Genomic DNA, 12,815 nt, shown 5'->3' on the forward strand with positions numbered 1-12,815 from the left:
ATGGTTTGGGGTGCCATGTCATCTGCTGGTGTTGGTCCATTGTGTTTTCTGAGGTCCAGGGTCAACGCAGCCACATACCAGGAAGTTTTAGAGCACTTCATGCTTCCTGCAGCTGACCAACTTTTTGGAGATGCAGATTTCATTTTCCAACAGGACTTGGCACCTGCACACAGTGCCAAAGCTACCAGTACCTGGTTGAAGGACCATGGTATCCCTGTTCTTAATTGGCCAGCAAACTCTCCTGACCTTAACCCCATAGAAAATCTATGGGGTATTGTGAAGAAGAAGATGCAATACACCAGACCCAACAATTCAGAAGAGCTAAAAGCCACTATTAGAGCAACCTGGGCTATCATAACACCTGAGCAGTGCCACAGACTGATCGACTCCATGCCACGCCGCATTGCTGCAGTAATACAGGCCAAAGGAGGCCCAACTAAATACTGAGTGCTGTACATGCTCATACTTTTCATCTTCATACTTTTCAGTTGGCCAACATTTCTATAAATCCTTTGTTTTTATTGGTCTTCAGTAATATTCTAATTTTCTGATATGATGAATTTGAGATTTTCATTTGTTGTCATTTGTAATCATCAAAATTAAACAAAATAAACATCTGAAATATATGAGTTTGTATGTAATGTATGAATATAATATACAAGTTTCACTTTTTAAATGGAATTACTGAAATCAATCTACTTTTTCATGATATTCTAATTTTATGACCAGCACCTGTACTAATAGGATTGCTTTACTTATTAACAAGACGTCTCTTTCTTTTTTTTACTCAGCACTAAAGCTGCGTCGTACTTCTCCAAGAGAGATTGTGATAAAAGGAAAAAATACCACCGTGTTTCTGCCCTGCCCTGTTCACTCCTTCCACGCCACCTACCGCTGGGAGAAGGATAACTGCATCAAGAACTACCCATGCCTGTTCTCTGGAGACTTCTGTGTCTTGGGCCCAGTGGTTGACACCCCCTTAAAGGAAGGTGTCTTCCGCTGCATGGCCACGGAGGATGGATTCAAGGTGGAAGTTGTTTCCTTCAGGCTGGTGAATGAGGGAAAGCTTATATCTGCTTCCTTTGGCTCCACCTTGGGCCTTTCAGCTCTGCTTGCTGTGGTGACCTTATGGCTTCATTAACTATAGCTAACAATGATGCTGTCTTCTCTTTTGTAGTGGCTCCCGCTGACAGGATAAACAAGGAGTCATTATGGAAGTTAGGTTCACATTGCACTGGCGTTATGGTTGGGTTTTGCATAGACAACTGACCTTTTTTTAATTTAGTTTTTTTTTTTTTTTTAAAATATCAGTACATAAAATTTAAGCTAGCCTGTATTTCAGTCTAAAACGACATATCGACAGCTGCAGCTGATTAAAAAGAAAACAACTATAAAATGCAGTGATTATCCTTCTAATTTAGCTGACTAACAGTTTAATTCAACCATGATGCGATGCTTTGAGAACCTTTCTTCTCTTACTAAAAAGGATGAACATATCTGGTGAGCTGGGGAAAAACACCAATACCAGGCCAATTCTTTTAAACTTTTGTCTACATATTTTGAAATTACCTTGATTGTGCTTATTTGTGGATATGTAAACCTTTAATAATGCTTTTGCATCTCTTCATTCATCTTGTTAAACTTTATTGTTATAGCTCATTGGAACCTAAAAAAAAAAAAAAGTGTGGTATTGAGATTTAAAAAGCCTTAACACTTTTGGGACATGGACTCCTAAGCACAATTTTGCAGTTAAGACAGAAAACTGCTGACTCAGTTAGACTTGAGGAATTGATTGTTGCAGCTGACTCTAACAATGCGGCGGGGAGGAAGAGACAGATTTTAAAGGGGAAGTAGGAGGATGGGCCTCAAGCATTGCTGTGTCTCAGCACTTCCTCCTCTGACTGGGCAGTTTCTAGCATTTTTACAGCCAATCGTTTCAAACAACATAAATTTGCCTTGTTCACAGCTTCTTCCATTGTTCTTTTCCTTTATACATGCCATCTAATTTCCCCTTTGCTTATAATATGTCATCTTAAGTTCAATATATTTTTATTTAAAGTTAGAAAAATAAACAAAACAATGATTGTTCTTATTACATGATGGTATGTCAAGAAAATGTATTAATATATGTCACATTTTGGGAATTAGAACAGAAAAATGAGGTAATGCTTCCCGTGAAATCATTCATAATCCAGACCAGTGGGAGTTTTGATCTGGATAGAATTGCTCCCTGTCCAGGGTCCCCCTTTTGGCATGAGGTGAAGACGTCCCATCCTGTCAGCTGCACCCAGATTGAGTGTAATGCTTGTCAGTACGTATTTGGGAATGATGCGGCCTCCCATGTTTAGCACAGTTTAAACACTGTAAGTAAATATGGCCATGCACAACAGCTAGTTGTCCTGCACCAAATCTTAAGGGCTATATGTATCACTGTTTTTCTAAAGATCTAAAATATGCTGTCATCTGTTGTCCAAACATAAAATACCGGACTGACCAAAGCTGATTAGGATTATTCTCCACTCAAAAAAAAAATGTTAAGAATTTTAAATTTTTGAGATTTATGAAACCTATGTTCTGTTTAGAATTTTTTTTTTTTCTTTTTGGACAGTGGAGACACCTTCACATTAAGATTAGCTCGAAATATTTACAGAAACCTGGTCAGAAGTATTCTGATTAGAAGTCTTGAAGTTAGGAATGTGACTGGTTCAAGCAACAGCTAAAATCAGAAAATGGGATTCTTAGTTTTCTCAAAAATATATTTGAACTCTGTTCCTTTCTCATGCAGCTTTTATGCATAAACTGTCACTGTACCAGACAATGCCTAAAGTTGTGAACAAGACATTATGCTATAGCCATTTCAGCAACGGCAAACTCACACTGACTCATGAACAAAAGAGACAAAGCAGAACTACAGTATAGATGCATTTTATAGTTTTCCAGGAGAAGAGGAAAGGCTTATAGGCTGACAATAGGTTGTTTTTGGATGTTTTTTTTTCTGCAGATGCTGATTTCTACCATTGCTGCCTATGTACTGTATATAAGCATTTATCTTAAGGTTTTTTTTTCACCCATCATTTGAAGGTGATTTTGAACCACAGCAGCTGTATTTTTATACGTCCATAAATCTTTTAATATTTCAGACAATATCCTTCACTGGTTTGGTCATTTCTGACCTTTGAATCTGTCCTTTGGATTAAGCTGACTTAAACAGACTAGAAAGTTTGCATTTGTGCTTAACAAGCCATCACAGCATTTTCCACCAGAAGTAAGTGTCTAGCTTTAGATCTAATCACTGCAGCATCTTAGTTTTTAATTCAATTCAATTCAATTCAGTTTATTTATATAGCGCCAAATTCACAACACATGTCATCTCAAGGCACTTTACAGTTCAACCAGATCATACAGTTTATTTTGTTTTATTTATTTATTTATTGACCTAGGACAAAGAGTTTTTTATATTTTATAGTTTATTGCTTTGATTGATAAAATATGAAATTAGTAATAAGCCCTAAAATATAGGAAAATATGCTAAAAACCTTCTACACACTGATCAGCTGACAAAATAGATCAATTTCTTCTCTGATGAATTATGCATTGGATTAAGTTGTCCTCCCACCATGGAGACTTATCGTTAACCAAAGGAACGTGAATCTGACTGAGATCAGCCTTCCACAGTGGTAGAAATGTCATTAATAGTTAATCAGACAACAGGGCCAGCCTGTCATGTTTTCTATTAAAGAATCTATTTTAGGCCATTAGGGATGCAGGCAGCAATCTTCTTCTCCACTGTGAAACTGTGTGTGTGTGACACAGCATTGTGTTACTCACTTAGTTAAGTGCATTCTGCTGTCCCCAGATTTGAGCCACTGACTGTGCCATAAAAAGAGGAAAAGAAGGCTCTTTTTAACACTGTTCGCTTGGTGCTTATCGCTTCATTTTAAGTTCAATTCAAAACTCCATCCCTTCTTGCAACACATAACACTTTATTTCTAAAAAAGAAAAACTGAGTACCAGTGGAACATTGGTCTTTCTTGCAGCTAAACTTGCAAGTAACCACTTTAGGTTTTATGTTAATCCTATTCCTGTTTTTCTTTGTCCTCGCTGTTGAGGGAAACACTCTCTAGCCTAAAGCCAAGTGCCACTCAACATTTAATAGAGGCTGTTTGACTCCAATCTGCCACAGAGTTTTGGCAGAAAACAAACAAAAAATCATGGATTCGCTCCAGGCACTTTTAAAAAAATAACCTCTTTATGTTGCATTTGTAGCTGATGTATGTGTCGATGTGATTAGATTAGAAATGCTGTTATCACAAGAGCAAATTGTTGTATGATCTCCAACTGGGAGATTTAGCCTGGTGGCATGAACTTTCCTTATCTTACCCTCAAACTGATTAACAGAAATAAAACCAGAAAAAAAAGCCTACCCAGGGAAAACATACCTAAAGTAATCATACCCTTTTGTCTTAACTTATTAATGATAATTAAAACATGAAAGCCAAAAGACATCAGTTGATAATCATATATTGGTGGGAAAGTTGTTAGTGTCTTCACATGGCATAAGCAGACCTGAAGACAGGATATATGCCAAAAACTATTCAGATGACATCATGCTTTAACAGCCTTATGGCCTTTTAAATAAAGTACCTAAGATGAGAATATATTTAGCTGACATGGAGATTACAAATGCCCCATAATATTAGCATAAACATGTATCCAAATATGAGTCTCAGCCACAACAAATCACTGTGGTTCTACTGTCGTTTGTCAGTATTACCTAATCAGTATTACCTCTTTTCTTCACCAGTGGCATTCTCAAAACAGCAGTTTCTGTGTTTCTTGGCAGTGGCAGATATGTTGACCCAACAGGATGGGCAAATGTTATGTTTCTCAAGACATGTCTGCGTCGCACGTACAACCATTGTCCTCAATAAACTTAAGTCATAGTCCTGCTGGCTTCATCTTTCCTAACTGTTTTAAACACTTTTGTTAATAAATCACCTTGAAATATATTTCGACATTGAGTCAGTTGGTGGTTAAACAGACGAAACCTAGAAAAAAAGGTTATTCTTCTATTTTTTTCCGTTTTTAAACGAACATGTTGCTTTGAGCATTTCAAAACTTAGTGTTTTTGTTGTACTGTTTGCAGCTTTTCTTGGCATCCATCTAACTACAGTGCTATGATCAGGTCATGTTGAAAAACTGCAGCCAATACTGACTCTTTTTCACTGTGAATAGCTTTTTAAAGCTTGAAAAATACTAATTCGTTTGATCTGCTAAAATGAACTGTCAGATCTATAATGTAGTCTTGGAAGTGCTGCACCCAATAAGAGGCTGTTTTCTTTTTTAAACTGTGTGACAATGTGGCACATTGTGAGTAGGGTAGATTGAAAATACATAAACAAAAAAAAACAAAAAAATCCCCAATACTATTTAAAAATGACTTTGGCCTTTTTTTTCTTCTCTCAATGAGACTTCCCGGATAAAAAAAAAAAGGTCACATTAATAAAGGTGAAATACTTGATCAGGACTCATCTAATCTTCCATTTGGGATGAGATGAGCACATTGCTGGGTGATGGGTGATGGTACAGGTCATATAAGAATCTTTATAAACCTTTTTCATCTGCAGAATAATCCTTGCTTAGCAATTGGTAGGATTTTATTTGAAGCAGCAGTTAATCATAATTATTCTCTAAATTATTTTCTGGTCTTTTTAAAAGAGTGTTAACTGTGTAAAATGTATTATTTTTTGTTTTTTCTTAGCATATTATTGTTGTCAAATGGAAACAAAAATGTATCAGTTATGAAGTATGGACTTATTTTAAGGATACCAACATTGAAACTGTAAATTGTAGTCTAACTACAGCTATGAAGGAAATCTATTAACTCCAAACTGTAAAAAACATCACATCAGAGGAGCTTTCAAAGGCTGTGTAGAAATCAAACATAAATCGTTCTGTTTGTACTGAAAGTTTTCAGCCCCAGCTATTTTTATCGAACAGTTTATGATATAAAAATCTAAAATATGTTTGAAGCCAACGCTACTGCTAACATCTTCAGTTTAGCCATCAGGATACAATTTCTTTGCTTACATGAATTAATTATCTGTCGTTTAATACTCCACCTCTTAATTTCTTTTTCACATTTGTACACTTACTGCTGGTTAAAGGATTCATAGAACTTTCCTGAACTCGCTGTCATCAAAAAAACTATTAAGTTCATCTTAGTTAATTTTTAATGCATTTTGGCTCAGTTGCTACAGTCAGATTATGTTATCTCTTTCATGCATTGGTCTTTATCTGCCAGTTGGCTACATGCTAATCCCCTTAAAAGCAAGCTTTTGATTTTCAATGAAGGAAGAACTTTGGTGGATCGCGTTATCTGTTGTAACTGAGCCTTGTAAGGCGGGTTGCTTTTTTTGTTTGTTGTGGGGCTTTTAAGTGTCAAGTACTGTACATGATGTGGGCCCATGATTCTGTGTCTTGGTAGATTTCATTTTAATAGCCATGTGCCAAACTACTGTATGAAAAAGAGATTTATACTGTCTTGGTGCCATGCCATTCTAATTCCATTTCATGACATGTATTTTTAAATAACAGATATCTATAGTGCAATAGATATTCATGTAACAAATTCATATTGACATGTATTTCCCTGAACATGTGCAGTGAAAATTAATAAACTTATACGTATAATGAAAAAGATGTGTTGCTTTTATTCCAACATAAACATTGCAAAGGCTTATAAGAATGTGCGACCCTGTAAATTTCTATCTGTAAACAATTTGATCTGTTTGTAGTACTTAGGTTTGAAACAGGTACAATCCCCCCCTGTAATTTCTTTAAGATCTTAGGTCTGGTAACCAAAAAAACAATCTTTAATGGATCTCTAGATTTAGACAAACTATATAAATAATGTAGAAACCCAGAGGAAGAATTCCCATTTCTACAAACAGACTTTGCAATGGTTGATATCTATGAGGGTGTGAGTTAGGTCAAATGGGTGAATTACGATCTGCTGGACCATGTTTGATGTCATGACAACAGCATCAAGTATTGTTCATAACATTTTTAGTCACAAGTTCATCCGCCACATATTTGGAGTCATTAATTAAAAAAATTCAATTAATGATCCTTCATACACTGGAAAAAAAATCAGGATCTAAATAAGTAATTTTTCTTAAAATAAGTGCATTTGTTCTTGGATTGAGGAGATAAGTCACATTTTGCCAATGGAACAAAAAAAATTACATTTAAAATAAGAGAACACAATTGCATTGTCTTCAAGTGCATGATATCATAATATCTTATTTTAAGAGTAAAAAATACTCATGCCATTGGCAAACTATCCAATTTACCTACTCAAATTAAGAGTAAATACATATAATTTAAGACATTTTTACATATATCTAGATTGTTTTTCCAGTGCATAAACATTGTAAAGCGTTTTAGCCAATTGTGTTGACACAACAGGGTAACGCTGTAAAGCAGGCTGATAGAACAAAAACGGAAAGGTTATTATTTGTATTTTGTACAAAAAAAAATTAACATTGCTGTTTAGTAAATATAGTTATTTGACAAATACACTTACTAAAGTTAAGCCAAGGCTCCAATTTAACACATATCTGCTAATAAGATCTGTAGATGAGGTTGCATTTTCACACTGCTTTCACAGATTAATCATTAACACATTTTAATTAATCCCTCCATGGCTCAGTAGAAATATAAGGTATAAAGCTGTTATTTAGATAACACTCATTAACTTAATATAAAGTCTAAAATTGTTGGCCGAAAATGTAATTCCAAATATACAACTTTTCCCTCTTATATATGTCAACATTTGCCATGATAAAAAAAAGGTTTTGTACATTTGCAAAGAAATGACCAGTCTCAAAAGTTTATACCAAAGAAGTTACTGTGTAAAATATGTTTCTTCTTTTCCTCAACATCCTTTCGCTGTATTTTTGTCATGTCCCATGTTTTGCACTACAAAAGGTTGTCAATATCTTAAGGCAGTAATTTAATCATGGATTAAAGTCATTGAATTTAGGGTATAAGTCAAATAAGCATTCACAACGTTAGAATTTGCTGAAAAATTCTAACGAGAAACATGACAATGAGATATCACCTGTACTGTAGTGTAGCTCTCTATAGGTCAGCATGTATATCAGAGAGGATTCTGGCAAAGAAAGGCAAATAAACTAAATCCTTTAGGTTTTTAGTCCCAAACGCTAAGTCAGTATTTTAACTTCCTCCTCAGGTTTTCTGAAAAAAAAAAATATATATATAATAATAAAAAATGGTATCTTGAGAGTGACTAAACTACCATAAAACCTAAAGCTGCCTCTTATTCTAATCTGTACCCCCTTCTTTGCTGCGTTATAGAAATTATTTGGACTGATATCGAAAACGTAACTTATACATGTTGTTTTAGGTAAAAATGAAAGATTTTCTTCCAGCATTTTATCATATATAGCCCCATCAGTTGACCTCTCTATGCAGTAGCCACCTGGCAACCTGATTAAAAAAAGAAAAGTTTCAGAGGAATTATTTAACTTCTTACTGATGATTTAATGGCTTCCAGCATCGTGAATGTTATCCATCTACATGTTATCTTTTGACAGCTCTGAGGAGACACAGTTTCTGTCCCATCTTTACCTGTAGAGAAGGTATTACAATGACTCCAACCAGACTGATGACTTTGAATTTTCTCATGTTGGAAGAGTTAAATACCTATTTAACTTAATTGCATAAACTACATGTTCTTTTTATGTAGTGCATAATTACATTATATTTTTTTATTTATTTAAAGGTATAGTGGAGGATTTACGCACATTTTTTAAAAGACCCGCCCTCTCCTGGTTGTGATTCGGTGTTACAGTGGTTAGACAGCACAACCCATGTGTCGGGGCCTTAGGCCCCGTCCACACGAAGCCGAACCCTGGCCTAAACGCACACATTTTTCACCAAACCAGCCTCTCATCCATACGAAGCCGGCGTTTCGGGGGTCTGTAAACGATCTTTTTTTTATTCAGACTTCAGAGTGGGAAGATTTTGAAACGCCGTTTTCGCGTTTCTATCTTTAAGCTCTAACCGCATTTTTTTTTTTACACGCATGCGTCATAGCGTCGCCTCTAAACACGCATGCGCTACACAGTATCACAACAACAATGGCGCCGTACTGTGTTGAATGGTTGCTGCTCATGCTACTCACCCTGCTGTCGGGCTTACAACAGAATCTTCTTCTTCTGGAATATCTCCAGGAAGAACAGAGCAATATCGACGACATAGTTCAGCACCTGAATTTGACTGAACCACGAAAATGGACCCGCAGGGCAACCATGTATAAATATTAGTGCGCATGCCCAACATTTCGTCGCCTATTTTTGCTTTGGCACCACAGCGCCACTTACAGGCCTTGCATACATTTTGCAGCGTTTTCATGCATTCGTGTGGACGATCACATTTATTTTACGTCTCTGTCTTTACAACAAACGTTCTGGAAAATATTAGCGTTTCGTGTTCGTTTTGACTTTGTGTGGACGGGGCCTTAGTCAACGAATCTGAACTGTGGTCCTTTGCCGCATGTCTCTACCCCTCTCCCATACAACCTTTCAGACCAAAACAAACCAAAACCCTGCATAATGGCACCATATACAGTATATTTAATACTCTAAACTTCCTTATTAATGCTTTTTTTGCCTCATGTCTTTTCTTCCACTCTGTATACATTTGATCAGTGATGCACTTTTTGGAATGGACATGTTCTGAAAGCTGTACAAAAAGAAAATTAGTTTTGTATACACTCTTTGTATACAAAATGACAATAAAAGTTATCTTAGTCTAAGTTCCTTTCAGTCTACTGTCAAAAAAATGAGCCACTGGTGCTGTAAAAAATAAAAAAAGACCCACCCTCTCCACTCCACATGTACGAGAGCATGCACGAGCCCATTTCTCCTTCTGCACGCACTGTTTAAATGTTGCTGCTTGCATCGCTCATAAAAGCTTACTTTCCAAAAAGCAATTTTTCCGCTATGTCAGACTCACCACTGGTAAGTGAAAATGGGGACGAGCATTTAGGACGGCCTTGAGTAAACATATTAACAGACAATTAGGAGAACAACTTATTTTGATGTTCCACCTGGAAGAACATCCTCCACTATACCTTTGAATTGAATTAACTCTTTATATGAAACTACCATAAACTGAAACATCAGCAGCACATGGCAACTGATTGTGCATGGGACGAAATAAGTTTGAACTTTAGAAAATCATGTATTGTTTGGTATTATAGTACAGCCATTGACTTTGAGAAATGTTGAGAATTTTTTCTTTTTTTTTTTAGCTTTATATACCGGTAGATTTATAGAGCCATTCGGTATTTTCTATTTTAAAGAAAAAATAAACCCAAAAAAATTGTATTTAAAAGAAAAAAGTGAAATTAGTCCATTCTTAAAATTCATTAGCTTTTTAAAATTTCGAAACAAGATAAAGGATCAAAAAACATGGATGACTTTCAGAGGAAAGAACCACGTTTATTTTAAGGCTCCTTCTAACAGCAATACTACAGAGAAGAACCTCTGATTGAGTTTAAAGCATCAGATGATTCAGAGTGAATCAGAGTCCTTCCTAATCTTATCAGATCTGAATGAGTATGTGTTTGATCTCTATGTGGTTTCTAGTAAAATGCTGCAAAATTAGTCATAAATCAGAAGATATAACAACAACAGAAACCAATGACCAAGCAAATAAATAACAGAAGCCCCGAGTTAAAGCTCACTACCTTTGCAAAGACTGCTATTTATGCAAGAATAGTGGAGTCAGCTAACTTCTTCTCTGCCAACGGAAATATTGCAGAAACACTGGCATAGACTGAGGACATTTTTGGAAACTTCTCCATTTTCTTAAGAGGAACAAAATCTTTTGTTAGGCAAAGGTTTTCACCATTACACTGGTACCTTTAGCTTCTATTGGTTAAGATCCTTGAGAACAAGTGAGGGGCTGTAGTGTTGGGTTTGTGTGGAATAAAGTGCCCTGTGCAGCAGATAAATCCGCCTACACAGTAAAGCAGGGGTCTGACACCTGCAGCTAAAATTGTATGGAACCAACAAATGCATTTTAAAATGCTTTTAATAACGGATACAAGTATGATCCGTTTTTTAAAGAAGCCGAGAGTGGTTGTGTCCCTCAGATACTTTTTCACTGTGATTTTCTTGAGAAAACAAGTTCATTTTCTCATTATATAAAGATAATGAAAGCTGTTTTCTCGTGATAAAGATATGATTGGTAAGTGTTAAAACTGATTACATCCTTCAATACCCCAACAGCGGGAGAGGATTAATAAGCATAAGTTACGGCAGCCTATTTGTAATAATCTTGTTCTGTAAATAATCCTGTGTCTAACTTTTAGGTAACGAGACAACACTGTTGGTTTGATGATTTGCTTCCACTTCTGCTTTATAAGCAATTAGGCCTTGGCCTCCGGCGCCAAGTGTTTTCTGAACAGACCTGGTGTATAAGATGCATTAATGAGTCCAGATTAAAGATTTCCATTAAAAAAATGTCAGATTTTTTTTTACTGTAATCCATGCAATACAATCATCCAAAACGACCTCACATTGAGTGAAAAGCAAAAGAAAACAAAAAACTGAGTATTTGCACACACGCGGTACCGCGACTACAGGCATGGATGGACTGGGAATCCAGGGCTGCTGGCCAGCCTCAATCATTACTCATACAGCTTAATCATCTCGTAAATCTCGAGAAATTAATAACCGTTTTCTCAGATAATTATCTCGTTATCTCGAGAAAACAATTAATGGTTAAACCGTGATAAGAAGATAGTGATGTCGTTATCTCCAGAAGGCAAAGGGGGAAAAAAAAACGAGTATGGCAGCTCTCGGCTTCCACAGTTTTTCATTGAATAATTGCATTACATTTCCACAAATGGCTGACATTAAATATTTTTCTAGTTACATTTTTATTCTAACAAATTAGAAGTTATATCCTTTTTATACACTGCTCTACAATTAGCATACCAACTTTAACTTAACAACTTACAAATGATAGAAATCAAGATTGATGCAATAGAAAGCATCAGCACTCTCAACCAATCAAGTGTAAGTAAAAGTGTTCTGTAAAACTTCATATAATAGAGATTAAGCAACCTGGCCTGAGGATGGGTTTACTGGAATGGGCTCTATCGGTTTTAATGTCTAGAGACTGAAGCATCAGGAGTTTACAAAAAAAGATACATACGATAATGTCTTCTCAGTATCCTTGCTATTCACTTAAATCTATTTTCATAGTGCTAATTTACAACACTTCCTTTAGAGTCACTGGATAGATTCATTAAAGATTTATTTTCTAAGAAAACCCAGCAAACTGCAGAGAGGCATTGGCTTTGTAATAATTGATTCCTCCTGGATGAGCATGCATCCACAGTGGAGATGCTTGAATGCTCTATGGACTGTGGTTATTCATATGTAACAACTCAAAAAATGTGTATTTCTAGTGTCCTTTTTTTTATTGTGTTAGAGTCCTATTTAACCAAAGCACTTTCTTTAAGAAAACAAATCCCTTTCATGCCCTATATTACCATATTCTGTTCACTTCAAAGTCATGTACTACTAAGATTACAGCTGAGCCATCCCACTCTGGACACAAACGGTTTCAGACTTTCCCCTTTGGGAGGACACTGTGGTCCATGAGGACCAGAGCATCCCACTAAAAAAAGAGCTTCTTCCCATCTGCTACTAGACTGGATCCTCTCCCCCTGAGACCTTTCCCATTGGTGAACAAAAGAAAAAAAAAAAAAT

The 12,815-nt window shown here is 36.0% G+C and overlaps 1 protein-coding gene across 1 annotated transcript in view; it reads left to right on the forward strand.

Annotated features, from left to right (window-relative positions):
- si:ch211-113g11.6 (uncharacterized protein LOC559008 homolog) overlaps positions 1-1,476 on the forward strand; it is a 66,998-nt gene extending 65,522 nt beyond the window's left edge. The window contains exon 14 of the mRNA XM_038282476.1: positions 792-1,476. Coding sequence (XP_038138404.1) covers positions 792-1,141 — 350 coding nt within the window. The 3' untranslated portion in view covers positions 1,142-1,476. The remainder of the gene's footprint in view (positions 1-791) is intronic.
- The last annotated feature ends 11,339 nt before the right edge of the window (positions 1,477-12,815 follow it).

This window comes from Cyprinodon tularosa, unplaced genomic scaffold (assembly GCF_016077235.1).
Source record: "Cyprinodon tularosa strain WSP-4 unplaced genomic scaffold, ASM1607723v1 ctg184, whole genome shotgun sequence".
NCBI classification, from domain to species: domain Eukaryota; kingdom Metazoa; phylum Chordata; class Actinopteri; order Cyprinodontiformes; family Cyprinodontidae; genus Cyprinodon; species Cyprinodon tularosa.